The 18,671-nt window shown below is 36.0% G+C and overlaps 3 protein-coding genes and 1 pseudogene across 6 annotated transcripts; 3 read left to right on the top strand and 1 right to left on the bottom strand.

Moving 5' to 3' along the window:
• LOC147793785 (very-long-chain (3R)-3-hydroxyacyl-CoA dehydratase PASTICCINO 2A-like) lies at window positions 1-2,630 on the bottom strand. Of its 2 annotated transcripts, none has more exons than XM_087128750.1 (9): window positions 2,394-2,630; window positions 2,206-2,310; window positions 2,090-2,108; window positions 1,889-1,977; window positions 1,741-1,794; window positions 749-819; window positions 574-655; window positions 321-417; window positions 1-232 (listed from the first exon to the last, which is right to left on the bottom strand). In XM_087128750.1, exons 1-9 carry the CDS (start codon window positions 2,580-2,582, stop codon window positions 162-164), a joined length of 777 nt encoding a protein of 258 aa, XP_086984876.1. In that variant the 5' UTR covers window positions 2,583-2,630; the 3' UTR covers window positions 1-161. The 2 variants fall into 2 exon arrangements, with proteins under 2 accessions (XP_086984876.1, XP_086984877.1); XM_087128751.1 differs by having other exon boundaries at window positions 2,206-2,317; window positions 2,394-2,562.
• An 84-nt stretch (window positions 2,631-2,714) lies between these two features.
• Window positions 2,715-6,737, top strand: LOC147793784 (very-long-chain (3R)-3-hydroxyacyl-CoA dehydratase PASTICCINO 2A-like). Of its 3 annotated transcripts, XM_087128753.1 has the most exons (4): window positions 2,715-5,593; window positions 5,679-5,783; window positions 5,881-5,899; window positions 6,066-6,737. In XM_087128753.1, the coding sequence occupies exons 1-4, from the start codon at window positions 5,480-5,482 to the stop codon at window positions 6,068-6,070; spliced, it is 243 nt and encodes an 80-aa protein (XP_086984879.1). In that variant the 5' UTR covers window positions 2,715-5,479; the 3' UTR covers window positions 6,071-6,737. The 3 variants fall into 3 exon arrangements, 2 of the variants coding, with proteins under 2 accessions (XP_086984879.1, XP_086984878.1); XM_087128752.1 differs by lacking the exon at window positions 6,066-6,737 and having other exon boundaries at window positions 5,881-6,058; XR_015423062.1 differs by lacking the exon at window positions 6,066-6,737 and having other exon boundaries at window positions 3,211-5,593; window positions 5,672-5,783; window positions 5,881-6,040.
• A 4,249-nt stretch (window positions 6,738-10,986) lies between these two features.
• On the top strand, window positions 10,987-13,567 carry LOC111804970 (1-deoxy-D-xylulose-5-phosphate synthase 2, chloroplastic-like; annotated as a pseudogene).
• A 1,252-nt stretch (window positions 13,568-14,819) lies between these two features.
• Window positions 14,820-17,837, top strand: LOC111807012 (receptor-like cytosolic serine/threonine-protein kinase RBK1). Its single transcript, XM_023692578.2, has 9 exons — window positions 14,820-15,122; window positions 15,310-15,365; window positions 15,452-15,946; window positions 16,130-16,387; window positions 16,503-16,654; window positions 16,734-16,813; window positions 16,917-17,052; window positions 17,161-17,310; window positions 17,388-17,837. Exons 2-9 carry the CDS (start codon window positions 15,338-15,340, stop codon window positions 17,553-17,555), a joined length of 1,467 nt encoding a protein of 488 aa, XP_023548346.2. The 5' UTR covers window positions 14,820-15,122; window positions 15,310-15,337; the 3' UTR covers window positions 17,556-17,837.
• Window positions 17,838-18,671: the final 834 nt, after the last annotated feature.

Genomic DNA, 18,671 nt, shown 5'->3' with positions numbered 1-18,671 from the left:
TTAGATTAAGCAGTCTCTGTAGACAAATTTATTAAGGGTGGAAACAAAATGTCCTTAACGAGACTAAACACATCAAAAATGAAAATTAAGGATAAATATTTGGAAAGTAAACTGAATTAAGACAAACTGAACCGGAAAATAACATTAACCTTCATTTTTTCCTACTCTTTTTTGGATTTTGAGAGAGCTTTTGACCTCTGAACAAGCATGTAGCGGTACATATGTGGACTTCCTGCAGGACACAGTTTCTGTATTACCAAAAGGAGCAAATACAAAAACATAAGCAAAAGAAAAGCAGCAAGAACTTGAACCACTCGAACCTGGCACGTAGATTGCAAGAATAAGCATCGCTCCATAGAGGTAACCGAAAGAAAAGTTCCATTTGTTTGGCATTCTAAAAGAATACTTCCCAGATTCCTGAAAGCAACTCATTACCATCATTCACTGCAATTTGAAATGACGACAAACTTCCTAATGGAACGACGTATACTTCGACGCAGCATGCCCAAGATCGGTTTGGGATTGAATTCGTAAGAGTGAATCATGTGTACAACATGACATTGGATTTCTTACCTTCATGTAAGGAAGAGCCAGATAGACTAAACCAACTTCACTAGTGATGCCTGTTACATACAGCAAGAGGAATGTGCTATACCTACATGATATAATTGAGAACAGTTTTAATATCACAGATGCAGAGAACACCGACCAATTGTACTCCACTCCACTACATAAGGAGAGCCAGTACCTTAGCCATAGGAGCAATGAAGGTGCAAAACCAAACGCCTCCTTCATGCCATAAAATGAATACCGGATAATCTGCAATCAAAGATTGGTAAAAAGAGTCAACTCAGAGAATCTTCCATCTTCTCCCTTTTAACTGTACCATTCAACTATTGGGGGTAAGACGAAGAAACCAAACATAGAACTTATCCACAACAGATTGCATATCAACATAAAGTCAATAATTGTTTATTCGTCTCCATGGTACATCTTGGAAACTGTATGCCTTGATAGATAGATTTTGGAACTTTTTTCCATAACTTAGGACTGGTTTGTAATGAATTTCTAAGTATCTAACTCTTCCTATAACTACTTCAAAAAGAACACTTTGAGGTAGTTAAAATCACTTTTGTCGCATTTAAAATCACTCTGAAACATGTTTTTAATTACTCAAAATCAATTTGTACGATATGAAAATTGTAAAATCAAACATTAAGTTGATTTGGAATGAATGATTAAAGCATGTTCTGGAGTAGGTTTGAACATGATGAAAGTAATCCTAACCATTTCAAAACTCCTCAAGCATGTTTGAGAGTAAGTTTGGAATGGCAAAATCACTAAGAAGTGATTTTTGACCATTTCAAAGTCACTCCTAAACATGCAAGAATTAAGTAACCAAATTTTCACAATTCTACGAATCATGTCAAACTCAGTCTAGATCTACTAATTTGAATGAGGAAGTGATGATCTAATAAATTATCATCTCACAGAATATACAATGGGCGGCAAACTTAACAATAAAAACTGAGTTAACAATGTACATAATTCCTAAAAATCAGAAGCCTATCACAAAGCATCAACCATTGGAGTTACACACACATAAAGCCGATAAGAATAGATTCATTATAAAAAGAATCTTGGATCATCTCTTGTGGTTTGTAAAAGGTTATAATCAATAACTAAAGTGAGTAAATTAAGTTTGGAATTAAGGTTTCCAGTAAAAAAAAAAGTACTTGCCTCTGTGATAGACCAGCTGATGACCAAGGAGGAAACAAGTACGTGATTCCTAACCTGCCAGACCCAAGAAGTAATCAGTTTTATCAATTAAAATTACACACATAAACACTAATTTATGGCTAATTGAATGAAAAAGAAGGGTTTCAACCTCAGGGAAACTCCATAAGATGCCCCAAGTCAAATACAATCTAGAACCTGTCTGTGGTAACGTTGCTGTTACAGGGGATCTCACAAGACCTAATTAGGCAAAAACCAAAACCTACGATTCAGCTTCGTTTCTAAGATAAAATCAGGGCAAGAAAGAAAATCTTCGACACCAAAACTTGTAAGCGGATCAAATATAGCTTACCAACGAGGCCATGGAGAATCTGCGAAGTAGAAAAATGCGAGAAATAATTAGAAAAGACTTCATATTAGGCTCTATCATGATAATCAGCTCATAAACCAGAAACGATTAGGGAATACCTCTAAAACAGCTGAAGTTTGAGCAAACTGAAGAGGACGTACGACGGCATTATATACCTGTTGGTGACCAGATTCCTTCAATTGCTTGACTGAGAAGTAGAACACCTGAACCCTTCAACACCCAAGCAAAATTTTAGAAATAACAAGAAATATCAAAAAGTAAGTGATTGAGAAGGGGAAGAACTTACCATCCGACGAAGAGAGTCCAATTGTAGATGGAGAGGTGCAGGCGCCGAATAGTTGCCAAAAATCCCGCCATTGCAGAAATGGAGAAGGATTGAAAATCTGGAGAATCTTATGAGAAAATGAGTACATAGCATATAGCATTTAGTGTCGCCGAATAGTTGCCAAAAATCCCGCTGGAAAATTGAGTACATAGCATTTAGTTGAGCAGCTGAAGTACTTCAGTTATTGCCGTCTGATCGGATCGCCCACCTCCAGAAGATATCTTTCTGATATAATTATGACAAGCGGTACAAATTATCGCTTTTTCATCCTATGCGCTTTTCATATTCTTAATGGGCTTCATAGGAGTTTTTCATATTCATCCTAAGGCTTTTCATGGGCTTTTCATATTCTTAATGGGCTTCATAGGAGTTTTTCATATTCTTAATGGGCTAGAAAGAAAATAGAGAGAGGTTAAGGAATCCAAGAGATGGTAAACGCAGAGAAGAGGGAAGGGAGTAAATGAGAGAGGATGGTGAGCCATTAATTGCATTAATTGCTCCATTGATGGCGCTGTAAATTTGGGTGGGCCACTTAATTGCAAAAAATCGAAGGCGCCCGGCGACCATCGCCAAAGATTTGAAGATGGACATTCGGACATGGAGTGGATAATCTTCCTATTCCATCTTATCCACACCCCCTCTAGTCTGAAGAGAAACAGGCCTCGATCTGGATAATCTTCCTACTTCGGTCATCTGATCCACGCTGGAGTGGATAATTCCAATTCCGTTCATCTCATCCACGCCCCCTCCCTATTCTGAAGAGGTACAGGCCTCGATCTGGATAATCTTCTGTCACAATTTAGTGCAACTTATTTTAGTTTAAATTAGTTATGGAATATATGATATTCGTAATCTTCCAGAATATATTAGTTAGGAAATATATCTTAGATATCGTAATCAGTTGAATTTGAATAGTAGTATATTTTATTTTATTATCCGGATTTAGTTAGTTTATATTTTCTTGGTAGATATTATTTAGTATCTTGTATCCTATTTAAAGGCGCGAATATCAATGAAGATTAGAACATTCGATCCCAATTCTTTTTCTAATTCTTAAATCGGTATTCTTTCGTTGAGTAATAATATTTTCATATCTATGCACACTTTATAGTGGTAGATATTGCGTCATCTTCCTATTTCGGTCCTCTGATCCACGCCTCACCTCTAGGTAAATGACTGGAGAAACGAGAAAGAAGATCTATTTCGGTCGTCTGATCCACGCCCAACCTCCAACGTTCCCAAAAAATCAGGGGAAACTGAGAAGAAAGATTCGATCTTTCTGATACAGCCCCACCTCTCTCAGAATCGTGTCGACGTCTGATGTCTCAACTCTTTTTTGTACAAATAATCTCTCCGTCTCTCAATTCCGTCCTCGTCCCCTCCAACCATTTGCTCCCCGAGACAAACTACAAACTCTCGATCGTGGTTGTGCTGGTAAGCAACTAGACAAACTCTCGATCGTGTTTAGTCTGTTTTTTTTTTTGTAGCTTAGTGTTTTTAAATAGTGTTCATTGTTCTTGATATATATATACATCAAACTGGTTGTGTATATATATCATCTAACCATATTTACAAAATGATTTTGATTTAGAAGGTTAAATGATATTTACAAAATGATTTTGATTTATAACATATTTGGTTAGATGATATTTACATTTTGATTTAGAACATATAAAATCATTTTGAAAATATGGTTAGATTATATATATATACACAACCAGTTGTATATATATCAAGAACAATGAACACTGTTCAAAAACACTAAGCTGACAAAAAAAAACAGAGTAAACACGACCAAGAGTTTGTCTAGTTGCTTACCAGCGCAAACACAACCGAGTTTGTCTCAGATACTTACCAGCACAACTACGATCGAGAGTTTGTAGTTTGTCTCAGGGATCGAGAGTTTGTAGTTTGTCTCAGGGAGCAAATGGTTGGAGGGGATGAGGACGGAACTGAGAGACGGAGGGATTATTTGTACAGAAAATAGTTGAGACATCAGACGTCGACACGATTATGAGAGAGGTGGGGCGTGTATTAGAAAGATTCTCCAGATCTTCCTTCTCAGTTTCTCCTGATTTTTGGCAAAAGTAGGAGGTTGGACGTGAATCAGATAGCCGAAATAGATCTTCTTTCTCCGTTTCACCCGTATTTTAGCTGCCATTTACCCGGAGGTAGGGTGTGGATCAGATCACCGCAGTAGGAAGATTATCCAGATCCAGATCTGTTCCTCTTCAAACTAGAGAGGGGGCGTGGATCGTGGATCAGATGAACAGAGTAGGAAGATTATCTAGATCCAGGTCTGTTCCTCTTCAAACTAGAGAGGGGGCGTGGATCAGATGAACAGAGTAGGAAGATTATCCAGATCCAGGTCTGTTCCTCTTCAAACTAGAGAGGGGCGTGGATCAGATGACCGCAAGTAGGAAGATTATCCAGATCCAGGTCTGTTCCTCTTCAAACTAGAGAGGGGGCGTGGATCAGATGAACAGAGTAGGAAGATTATCCGCTCCATGTCCCGTTCTCCATATCTTCGAATTTTTGGCTACGGTCGCCGGCGCCTTTCGATTCAAAAAAAAAGAGAAATTAACCTGAGCAATTAAATGGCCCACCCAAATATACAGACGCCATCAATGGAGCAATTAATTGCAATTAATGGCTCACCATCTTCTCTCATTTACTCTGCCCCCTCCCTCTTCTCTGCGTTTACCTCCTCTCTCTCTATTTTCTTTCTAGCCCATTAAGAATATGAAAAAACCATATGAAGCCCATTAAGAATATGAAAAGCCCAGCCCATTAAGAATATGAAAAACCCCATTAAATATGGAAAGTCCCTATGAAGCCCATTAAAAATATGAAAAGCCCTAAGAAGCCCAGAATATGAAAAGTATGAATGAAAAGCCCTATGAAGCCCAGAATATGAAAAGTATGAAGCCCATACGATGAAAGTGATAATTTGTACCACTTGTCATAATTATATCATGAAGATATCTTCTGTAGGTGGGCGATACGATCAGACGACAATCACTGAAATAGTTCAGCTGCTCAACTAAATGCTGTGTACTCATTTTCTCATAAGATTCTCCAGATCTTCAATCGTTCTCCATTTCGGCAACTATTCGGCGCCTGTACCTCTCCATCTACAACTGGACTCTCTTCGTCGGATGGTAAGTTCTTCCCCCTTCTCAATCACTTCCCTCTTCATATTTCTACTCGTAATGTAAAATTTTGCTTGGGTGTTGAAGGGTTCAGGTGTTCTACTTCTCAGTCAAGCAATTGAAGGAATCTGGTCACCAACAGGTATATAATGCCGTCGAACGTCCTCTTCAGTTTGCTCAAACTGCAGCTGTTTTAGAGGTATTCCCTGATCGTTTCTGGTTTATGAGCTGATTATCGTAATAGTGCCTATTATGAAGTATTTTATAATGATTTCTCGCATTTTTCTACTTCGCAGATTCTCCATGGCCTCGTTGGTAAGCTATATTTGATCCGCTTACAAGTTTTGGTGTCGAAGATTTTCTTTCTTGCCCTGATTGTAGCTTAGAAACGAAGCTGAATCGTAGGTTTTGGTTTTTGCCTAATTAGTATTTATGTGTGTAATTTTAATTGATAAAACTGATTACTTCTTGGGTCTGGCAGGTTAGGAATCATATACTTGTTTCCTCCTTGGTCATCAGCTGGTCTATCACAGAGGCAAAAGTAATAAAAAGTAATAAAAAGTAATAAGTAGCGAACCAAAATGATATGATAAAAAGTAATAAATAGTTTTATCGATCGATCGCTTGGTCGCTAATTAAAAGACTTTGGCCTACAAATATCAACCTCTATAATATCTTTTATAGGAATATAATATCTTTTATAGGAATTTTATAGGAATAGCGTAATAAACTTTGACTTGGAAGGTTTGGCTAATTAAAGAACTTTGGACCGCAAAGTTCAACATCTATAATATCTTTTATAGGAATAGCGTAATAAACTTTAGCTTAGAAGGTTTCGCTAATTAAAGAACTGGGCTGCAAAGTTCGACGTCTATAATATCTTTTATAGGAATAGCGTAATAAACTTTAGCTTAGAAGGTTATGAGGGGAAATTCTGCCGAGATTCCAATCGGCTTCACATTAAATGTGATGTAATACATCGAGCCCCAGAATGATTCGCCTTCACAATCTCTACAAGTTCAAAATTAGTTCCCTATAGATAAAAACATTTCACAATATAACTTCAAAATTAGTTCCCTATCCATACAAGATAAAGACAAGATAAAAGAAACATTTACAAGATGAGTGGACAAATTCTTTTTCACATGATAAAAAAAAAAAAAAAAAAGGCATAGCTAGAAAGTTAGAACATTACATGTTGTAATGTTTGATAGCTTTATTTGCTGAAATTCGAACCTCTTTAAGCATCCACGAGTCCTCATACATTTCTATTGGAGCGATGAGACTATATAAATCCTGCATACATCCTTCAATTTAAAAAAAAAAAAAAAAAAAAAAAAAAAATTTGACTAGTGAAAAATAAAAAAAAAATAAACCTCCATTCTTCAACTGCACGAAAATATTCCCTCTCTTCTTTTTTAGTTCTTAGTGATAGTATGGTAACCGTCTTGATAAAATTCATCATCCGAAGAGAGGGAATTGATAAAATTCATCAACGGTAAGAAAAGCCATAACAAAGAAATTGCTAAGGAAAAGGATTACAAGTTTAATGCCAAGAGAGGGAATTGTTAACGAGGTAAGATTTTTTTCAAACTGATTAATTTAATTTTTTTTTTCATTTAACATATACCTAATTTGTTTTTCATATATTATAACTTATGTATTTTATTAATTGGAGCAATTGATCACGATGGAAGCATATGAAAAAATAAATATTGAAAATCTAACTTTAAAAAACGATGAACAACCAATAGCTAGCGGTATAATAATTACGAACGAGCTAAGATCTAAGTAAAGTAATTTTTTTTAATAAATAAAATATTATAGTTAAATATTATTATTTTAGTTTTTAAGAATAACTTTTTTTTTATAGGAAATATATCAGGTACCGAACTCGTAAATAAAGACATCAAAACTTTTTTTTGGCATGCTGTTATGATCGTTGGTTATGGATAAGCACGGTAACAAATATTGGATTATCAAAAATTCTTGGGGTGAAACATGAGGAGATGGAAGTTATGGAAAGGTGAGTCAAGATGTCATTCATATCCTATGTATTTGTTAGATAGATTATGGTATCAAATAATAAAAAAAAGATAAATGAGGGAAATTAGGGAGGAGAAAGTCTTTTTTAGGTCGAATTGAGAGAGAAATTAAGGAACAATGTTGTTTTAATTTTTGTTTGTTGAACAGATATTAATATTTTGTTTTTAATTTTTGTTTGTTGGACCAATATTAATATTCTCAACCATGAGAGTGTTTTTGGTTTATATATATATATATATTTTGTTAAAAATATATAAAATTAATTGCATGTCTAAATATATAATTTTTTTATAACTATTTGTATAATAATAATAAAAAAAAAATTATACCAATTTTTAATAAATAGAGTAAAATGTTCTATAAATCATTGATTATTCCTCCCAATCATCCCACTCACATTTCTATAAATCATACATAAAAAATAAAATTGATTATTCCTCCCCATCATCCCACTCACATTTCTATAAATCATGCATAAAAAAGTAACATTAAATTATATTATCCATATTTCAACAAAAGTTATGGTCATGATCCAATAAATGTGAAAAAATACTGTATTTATCATTTTATTGGATGTTTTCCAAAAAGCATATAAGTGATAAATGAGGTAAAAAAATGATGAGGCAATATGGTAAATCCAAATTCCAAATTCTAATTCGATCATAGCGTTATACAACAAATTATGTTTAATATATTTATTCTAATTTATGAACATTTTTTAAAAAAAAAACTTCTTATTTTTAATATATTTATTCTAATTTATGAACATTTTTTAAAAAAAAAAACTCAATTAAGTAGATGTAATTTTCATGTCCCATTATATATTTGAATGTTGTTCCAATAAGTTTATTGACAAAATAGCTTAAATGACTAAACTGGTTTTTAGAATAATTAAACAACATTCCTTGTATTTTTAGAATAATTAAACAAACATTTGTTATATTTTCTTCCAGAAAATTCAGATCCTTCTATAATAAGCTATAAAAGTATCAAGATATCGATACAGAAAAAGATACCGATACAGCAAAACGACACTTTAATGACTCTCTATGCAACTTGATAATCTTATATGCAATTTCATGGATTTTTATAGTTTAAGGTTGAATTTAAGAATTAATTCTTTTTTTTATAAATATTTATAATTCAAAATTGGATAAAGAATTAATTTTTTTATAAGATATATATTAAAACTATTTATGAGTAGATGCAAGAGCCTGAATGATTTAAATTAATATTTAAAATTAAAATGATGTTTTACATTATAAAAAGATGATAAAAAATATTAGATAATTAAAAATTAAAAAAAGGATAAAAAATATTGAATAACTAAAAAACAATTATATTAATAAATTTCCTTTAAAAAAAACAATACTGTGTACATGTAAAAAAAACAATACTGTGTGCATGTAAAAAAAACAATACAAAATTCAAACATATATATACTATATTTAATTGTTCCAAACAAAAATTATATGACATTATCATAACAAAGTAGAGCTTAGAACATAATATAATAAAAAGTAATAAATTGATATAATAAAAAGTAATAAATAGATAATTTGTAGATTATTGGTTTAAAGAGGCTTTGGCTTAGAAAGGTAAACCTCTATAACATTTTTTATAGGTAGAGGGTAATACACTCTTGTTTGGAAGGTTATCGGGGTAAATTTTGCCGAGGTTCCAATCGATTTCACATTAAATGTGAAGTAATACATAGCGCCACAGGCTCCCGAATAATTTGCCTTCACGGTGTCTACAACTTCAAAATTAGTTCCCTATTAACAGGAGATAAAAGAAACTTTAGAAGAATGAAAGACAAATTCTTTTTCCATAGAAGACAAAACGGGACGATTGCATTTTCGTTGTTGTTGGATGATGGAAGTCCCACATCGGCCTAATTTAGGGAATGATCATGGGTTTATAAATGAGGAATACTAACTCCATTGATATGAGGCCTTTTGGGAAGCCCAAAGCAAAGCCATGAGAGCTTATGCTCAAAGTGGACAATATCATACGTGGAGAGTCGTGTTCGTCTGACATGGTATCAGAGCCATGCCCAAAAGACGTAATCGATGATCATGGGTATAAGTGAGGAATACTAAAAAGACGAAATCGAAAACAAACATGACGAGTAGGGAATGATCAAATTTTGTTTCTTAATTATTATAAAAGAAATTGCAAATATAAAAGATAAAAATAATCAGAAATTTTGTTTGTTAATTATTATGAAACGAGATGAGTATAAAAATTATACTCAGTAAGCCACCTACTTGTAGGCTCTCTTCGCATCTTAATTTAACAGAACTCCGACCGTTTCCTAGTTCGGTTCTAGGACATCGGGTTCTAACCTTAGTCTCTTGGAGCTTGCCCCTTGGGTTTCACCGGTTCATCGTCCTTTTATTAGTCACCTAGAGGTTCCTTATGCCAAGCTGATATGGTCGGTAGGACATCGGGTTTTAACCTTAGTCTCTTGGGGCTTGCCCCTTGGGTTTCACCGGTTCATCGTCCTTTTATTAGTCACCTAGAGGTTTCTTATGCCAAGCTGATATGGTCGGTATCTCTCTATGAGGCGCTACCTCTACATGGTTATCTAGGACTACATGGTATCTAGCCTAGAGATGTGCTGACTACCCCTACGCCCATATAGTCCTCCTATGGGGGGCGCGACCCAACCCGTTCCCATGCAGCTAATGGGCTGTACGACGTGGGGACTCATTTCCCATGCGAAATGGCTAAGAGCAGTAAGGACTGATCAGGGACCGTTGGTCCTCCCATGAAGCTATAGATATCATTCTCACGCTAGCAATCTATGAACACTCCTATGTACTTTCTTGCCATGGTGAACCGCTAAGTTCCTAGGGGAAAATTAAGTCTGGCTGGAGCGACATATCGCTCCTAACAGTAATTCTCTAAGCTTATCCTAGAAATGGGCACTAGAAAATAACGGGGGTGCATGCAACCGCCTTCTAACATCCTAATATTCATGCAAACTAGGCACGCCGGCTCAACGAGGCGATGGCCTCCATCCAGCACCCAAAACACGAAGTTCGCGCTCAATGGGGCGAATTCATCCATCGAGCACCCGGAACACGGAATACACAATTCCAACATAAATTAAACGCATGCATACGTACAACGGAAGCTTAAGGCATACAAGCAACACTCAGATAATTCACCCAACACATCATAACAATCCATCTGATTAATCTCATTCATGGAGAGCTAATTTAAGGCAAAATTACGAACATGCATACATACAATCCAAGCGAACCCTACAAGTATTTCTTCCTAAATACCGGGTGGTGACTTACCTGGTTGATGCGTGCCCTTTTTGCTAGCGTTTCTTTGCCCGTGAAATGTCCAAAAGTACTTATTTCTTTAAATTAGGTCCCTATTCACGTAAGAACAGTATTAGAACTGGAACCGGGACAAAAATCGGGCAAACAGAAAACAACCGGGCCAAATTGACCGTTCCACGCGCTCTCACTGTAACTAATGAAGAATCTCTCATTACAGGTAACACTCTCGGTTGTTGAATTCTGCCAATTAGGAGATTTCTGCCATTTGTTCTTGTTTCTCATTGTACTTTGAGATGTTGTATTCTCTGTATCCAAAACTGGAGGACATTTAAGTGCAAGCTTAGGTGTAGTGGAGTTAGCAGTGGCGCTCCATTATGTGTTCAACACCCCAGAGGACAAAATCATATGGGATGTCGGTCACCAGGTGCATAACCAACAAAATTCGACAAAAATGAGCTTTTTTCTTTCTAGAGTTAGAGTTGATTTGGGTGGTTTTTTTTTTTTTTTTTTTTTTTTTTTTTTTTTTTTTTTTTTTTTTGCAGGCATAACTCTAGAATGCATACTCTTAAGGCAAACTTCAGGGCTTGCTGGTTTTCCGAAAAGAGACGAGAGTGTTCATGATGCTTTTGGTGCAGGACACAGTTCTACAAGCATATCAGCTGCTCTTGGTATGGCTGTTGCAAGAGAGCTTTTGGGAAGAAGAACAGTGTCATTTCTGTGATTGGTGATAGAGCTATGACAGCAGGTCAAGCGTACGAGGCGATGAATAATGCAGGCTATCTGGATAAGAACATGATCATTATTCTCAACGACAACAACCAAGTCTCATTGCCAACCGCTACGTTAGATGGCCCTGCTACTCTTGTTGGAGCACTCAGTAGTGCCTTAACTAAGCTTAAAGCAAGCACCAAATTTCGAAAGCTTCGTGAAGCTGCAAAGGTAAAACATTAGAGGATCGCACACGCTTACACATTTCGAAAGCTTTGGACACTCATCAGACTTTCATACTACTTTTTACAGAGCATCACAAGAAAAATTGGAGGCAAGCTCACGGAGTTGCTGTAAAAGTTAATGAATATGCAAGAGGTATGATAAGTGGCTCGGGGTCGATTTTTTTCGAGGAGCTTGGCCTGTACTACATTGGTCCTACGGATGGACACAATTTGGAAGATTTGTTCACCATTTTGGATAAGGTGAAATCGATGTCAACCCCTAGACCAGTATTGATCCACATCATTACAAAAAAAGGGAAGGGTTATCAAACGGTAGAAACAGCTGCAGATAAAATGTATGGTTAGTCTCTGTTATGAATGAACACCCTTTTTTATTCATGAACTCTTTCAAACACTTGATTCTTTACAACTTTTACACTTTCCACACTTTCCCACACTTTTGGAGTTGTCTCTGTTATGAATGAAGACCATTTTGTTAGTCTCTGTTATGAATGAACACCAAATCACGTTTGACCCAAAATAAGCAAGCAATTCAAGGCAAAATGTCCCACACTTTCCTACACTCAATACTTTGCTGAGTCTCTGATAAAAGAAGCCGAAGTGGATAACAACATTGTGGTCACCGACGCTGTCATGGGTGGTGGAACTAGTCTTAACCATTTCCAGAAGAGATTCTCAAATCATTGCTTTGATGTGAGGATTGCTGAGCAACACGCTGTTACGTTTGCAGCTGGTTTAGCAACAGAGGGTGTTAAGCCATTTTGTGTCATATACTCATCCTTCCTTCAAAAAGGGTTTGATGGGGTGAAAGTTGTGAAAAAGATTAAGTTCAGTTGACAATGTTGTGTTTGCCTTGTTACTAACTTATATGCGGAATGGTCATCAAGGTGGTGCATGATGTAGATCTTTAGAAACTCCCTGTCCGATTTGCAATGGATCGAGCTGGTTTGGTTGGTGCGGATGGCCCGACACATTGTGGAACATTTGATATAACATACATGGCTTGTTTGTCGAACATGGTGGTCATGGCTCCATCTGATGAAGCTGAACTAATGCACATGGTTGCAACTGCAGCAGCCATCGACGATAGACCGAGTTGTTTTTGGTTTCCAAAAGGCAATGAGATCGGAGTCGTTCTTCTACTTGACAACAAAGGAACTCCAATAGAGGTTAGCATTGAAGAAGTTAGAAAACACTGTCAAGTAAAAGTATAAGGTTCAATGGTTCAACAATGTGTTGGAGCTTCAGAATTGCTGAAAACAAGAGGCATTGCCCCAGCAGTAGCAGATGCCAGATTTTGCAAACCTCTCGACGCTGAGCTTATTATTTAATTGGCAAAGGAACATGAAATTATGATGACTGTGGAGGAAGGTTCCATTGGAGGCTTTGGTTATGATGTATCTTATTTCCTATGCTTAACTGGAATTTTGGATGAACATGGTCTCAAGGTAATTCCATATAATAATACTCTCTTTCTCCACCCATAATGTTGTAATGGTATTGGTTGGTTGTGTTTGCAGTTGAGAACTATTGTTCTTCCGGATCGATACATCAATCATGGATTGCCACAAAGACACATAGCTGCCACGGTCTTAACTCTCTTGGGAAGATCAACAGAAGGTTTTTCAATCCAAGTTTCTACTGCTACCAATCCAGATCTATTGAAGAAACTATGTAACCTATAGAATCATACATGTGTTCATATGGAGTAAGAAGCCTATGAAGATCGAAAATATATTGTCATGGATGACGCTGAATCATTGAAAATTAATCAATGATGATCTATCACAGTAATCAATGTTTTCCATCTTATTAAGCCATCTATTTTTAACTTAATCGTCATGTTTGGATTAAATTATTGTCACCAATTGAATGGGATTTAATTAATTTAAACTTTCTATACTATTATCCGCCTTTTTGGCACATTAAATACATGGACTCAATTATGTGGCCTAGACGATATGTATGACGTACTAGGGAGCCTTAGTCTATGATTTATTTTTTCTTAGTCCTTAAGCTACGTCTAGGGTCCGTTATAACGATATGAATTGACTAGATCTATGTAGGGATGGTTCGGGTACAATCCCAAATCGTGAACTTGTCTTGACTAATGACAATCTACTTAGCATATAGTAGAGCAACATCACCAACTTATAGCCCATGGTACATTAGAGGGGAGCTTTTGAGAGGTTACCTATAGGGAGTTGCGACTCCTCCTCACTAGTTAGATTTTTCTAGAGATTGAGACAGACGAGGACATCTCGACTTATGTGAAAGAATTGTGATGAGTAGATGAGTTGAAGAATAAGAAATGAGAGGCGAGTAAATAAGATATATAAGAGCTTGATAGAACTAGAACCAACTTCTATAAGATACATTTTGTGAACCACCATCAGTATTTTTTAGCTAGGAAGGAATCTAAAAAATTTCAAACACTTTAATAGATAGATGAATCCAAAATGACATTTATCTGTACTTTTCCCAAATTCCAATAGAAGGAATCATGTTAAATTTTATTGTTTTTGTTTTTATTATTTATTTATTATTATTATTATTATTATTTTGATATGTTTGGCGGTATGGATGAAGCAACAATTAAGATGATAAATATATATATATATATATTATTATTTCTTTATTTCTTTTTACTAAAAATTAGTTTAACAATTGCATGTTGTATAAGAAAAAAAGAAAAAACCATTTAACCATTTGGGTTAATCTGTTATAAATGATTTAATAAATAAAAAATTGTAATAAGAAATAATGTTAGTTAAAATTAGGATGAGAGTAAAATTTTGGAAGGTAAAAAAAATGAAGGGCTTGAGAGAAAGAGAGAAAGAGAGAAAGAGAGAAAGAGAGGAAGAAGAAGTTATTATCCAATGGAAGTTAATGCAAAAAGGGAGAGGGAGTATATAAATAAGGGGATAACTAAATTCCCATTCATCTTCCAATTACAACTTGGCTTTCATCGCTTCCTCTGCTCGTCAAACAATAACGACCTCCTAAACATATACCCAACACCCCTTCTTCCTCCTTCCATATTTTTTCATCTTTCCTTTTGTTCCGCCCGCGGGAGCTTCCGCTTCTGCTCCCTCGAATGTGACTGAGATTCCTTCCCCTTTTCCTTTCATTCTTTCGACTCTCATTTTTTTTTTTTCTTCTTTTCTACAGGGGAGGGGATTCATCTCTTCTTGTTCTTCCCTTTTCGTCTCTCATTCACCACAACTACCACTGCCCAAGGTATGTCCTATTTCATTCCTTTTGCATTCTTCTTCCCACCAACCTCATTTTTGTTTTTGCTTTTCTTTTTTCAATCTATTCTCTACCCATTTTCTGGGATTGGACCACATTAGGTATTCATTTCTTTTGATGTTTTCTTCTATCATTCATCATTTTTGTTATTATTTCTCTTTTCTTCTTAATGCAGGAGATTAAACATTGATCAAATTCTAAAAATGAAAGTGGAAATGGAAATGGAATTTGGTAAATTCTGTTATTCTTTTTCTTTTTAGTTAAGCTACAGACCACTTGAATGGAAATCAAATTTTGAATCGATGCATGAAACTCAGGGAATGCTCGAAAAGGAATAAAGCATATGGAAGAAATGGAAGGATACGGGGGGCTGAAAATCATTGGCGAGGAGGAAGATCTATGCGAAGAAAACTCGCCAAGGGGTGTGTTTGAGATTCCAGTTCTGGGGACGGATTCGGACCAAAGCGAGAGCAGCAGCGGGGGCGACGGAGGGAGCCTGACGGTGGCGGTAAACTCGATGTTGCCGCCGCCCGAGAACTCGCTGTTGCCATCGGTTCTTCTCCAAGAGAGCGGAGGAATTCCATGGAAGGCGATGATCGGGTTGATCAAAAAGAAATCGGTTTGGAGATTGTCGACGATTCCATTACTGGCTATGAGCTACGATATTTCGAAGAAGAATTTCAGCAAAAGATTTGCTCGTATTCGCAGCACTGATGAGGGAATCAGTATCGAGGATGTTCCCTTCTGCAAACCTTCTTGGAGAATTTATGGCTTCTCGGAGCTGTCCACTGCTACCAACAATTTCAGCCCAGGTAAATCACAAATTTGGTCGATTCTTTTTCAATTAAAACAACATTTTGGATCCGGAGATTCCAACTTCTATGTTATGAATAGGTTTAGAATATGTTTCTAAAAAATAAAATCTAATTTACATTTTGTTTAGGTTGTCTTTATGGTTCCAAAATTGTAATTCTATGGTTGGTTCACTGTTTCAGAAAACCTGCTTGGAAAAGGAGGGCAAGCAGAGGTTTACAGAGGTTGTTTATCCGATGGCCAATTTGTGGCGGTTAAGAGACTTATGAAAAGGGAGAAGGACAACGAGGAAAAAACTTCTGATTTCTTAACGGAGCTTGGAATTATCGCTCATATTAGCCACCCCAACGCTGCACGGTTGCTTGGTTTTGGAATTGATGGTGGTCTCTACCTTGTCCTCGAATACATCCCTTTTGGCAGCTTTGCCTCTGCCCTTTTCGGTTCGTCACTCTCCCACATCCACGTTACGAAAGTGTTGTGTTGTTAGAATTAATTTGAATGAACAAACAAACCAGGCCGTCTTACTTTCAATCATGGATATATACTTTCATTCAGGTGCGGAATCTCTGGATTGGAAGATAAGATTTAAGGTGGCTATTGGCGTAGCAGACGGGCTGAACTATCTCCATCGTGAATGTCCAAGGCGCATCATTCACAGAGATATCAAAGCCTCTAACATTTTGCTCGGTGAAAACTATGAGCCACTGGTAACGCCTTTGTCTAAAGCATGAAGTTTCAGACACTTCTCTTCCTGTAATAATGAAGATGGCTCTTCTTTCCTTGCAGATCTCTGATTTTGGATTAGCGAAGTGGCTGCCTGAAAATTGGGCTCACCATGTCGTCTACCCCATCGAGGGTACGTTTGGGTAAGTTATGCGACTCCGTGGTTCGATTTGGTATAAAAAATTATATCAAGACCTATTATCAGGCAGCCCCTAACCTAATGCATCTTTAAATTGCCTCCCTCAGATATTTGGCTCCAGAGTACTTCATGCATGGAATCGTTGATGAGAAGACGGATGTTTTCGCTTATGGGGTTTTGTTGCTTGAGCTCATAACTGGGCGCCGTGCAGTTGATTCAAGCCAACAAAGCCTAGTGATTTGGGTATGAATGATTCAGTGATATCCTTATAGCATCTCTATCTAGTATCTGAAGTTGGTCTTAAATGATTCCTTGCGTACTTAGAATAAAGTTTTTGTTTTATTTTTGCAGGCAAAGCCTTTACTTGATAACAATAGCTTCCAGGAATTAATGGATCCAAAGTTAGGAGACGACTACGATCAAACTGAAATGAGACGAACCATGTTAGCAGCTTCGATGTGCATAAACCAGTCATCATCGATGCGGCCACATATGAACTCGGTAAGGGTAGCATCCGATTGATATCCATTTATGTTGCGACTTTTCCACTAGCTGACTTGAGGGTTGTGGGAGGGTAGGTAGTGCAGCTGCTGAAGGGAGAAGAAGGAGCATTAGAACAATTAAAACAGAACGCGATGGATGAGGATCAATCGTGCGCTTCGGAAGCCAGCAACATGGAAGATTACTCATGTAATTCAAACTACCTGGACGACATGAGTCGTCACAGGGAGCTGATTTTGGAGTGAAGCGTGATGAATTGAAGTGAAGAAAAGTTGGTTGTTTGCGTTACAAGTTATACAAAATGATGCGTATGCAATTGTGTCAAAGGCTTCTCTGATATAATGTTGACACAAGTGAGTGTCGGTTTCTTCTAAGACTGTGCCTGTGTTTATATGCAACCTTGAAAGGCTCTTCTTTTTGTCAAAAAGTACAGGGATGAAAAAAAAAAGGGCCGCTTATATATATAAACATACATTTATTTATGTGCTTTCCGAGGCAAAAGAAAAACACAAGTGTATATTGCATTATATGGTTGTTGTGGTACTCTGTTTTTTTTTTTTATAGCTTCCTTTCCTTCTCTCTTATTTAAGGCCTTAACAGAGGCGGAGCTCCTAGGGCCTTGGGAGGCTGCAGCTCGCCCTGAACTTCTGAATAAATTACTCTTTAGTATTATTAGTAATACGCTCCACCTCGCTCCTTGCGTGTTTGTGTTCGAGCCTTCATCAGTTCAGAATTTTCACTGTATTACTTATATATATATATATCTCTGTTTATAAGATGTCATTTTTATTGGTTTAGAAATATATATATAGAAAACTATTCTTTTCCTCTAAAGAAATTAATTTAGACTTTTTAAGTTTTAATACAAATTTAAACTTCTACAAATATTTACAATTTAGAAATATAAAACAATAACAAATATGCAATATTATATTTTTGTATTAATTCTTCTTCAAAATTGACTTTTTTTTCTTTTTCTTTTTCGGGATATTATTTAAAGCGGAGTGCTAAAACTGGATGAGTTTGTGACATATTTTTTTCAATAAAAAAATGTTCCTTTTTTTGGGGGGGGTCATTTTTTTAAGAAATAATATTGATCAGTTCATTTATCTATTTATTTTTTTTTATATTGTTAAAAAAATTAATTTATTCCTAACATCCAAATTATATAAAATTATAAGCCAGACAATAACATCAAAAAAAAAAAAAAAAAAAAAAATTAAAGTTCGATAAATTTGTGAGATGTTATGAATAAAAAACACTTGTTAAAAAAATTTGTTGAGCATTTTTGAGTTGTTTAAAAGGGGTATCATTTGCAGTTTTTCATCATTTTCTTAAGTGACAATTTTGGTTATTTTAAA

This window comes from Cucurbita pepo, chromosome 1 (genome assembly GCF_057944985.1).
Source record: "Cucurbita pepo subsp. pepo isolate OVF chromosome 1, ASM5794498v1, whole genome shotgun sequence".
Classification (NCBI taxonomy): domain Eukaryota; kingdom Viridiplantae; phylum Streptophyta; class Magnoliopsida; order Cucurbitales; family Cucurbitaceae; genus Cucurbita; species Cucurbita pepo.
The sequence above is the reverse complement of the archived record's forward strand: the minus strand, read 5'-3'. Positions and strand labels throughout refer to the sequence as shown.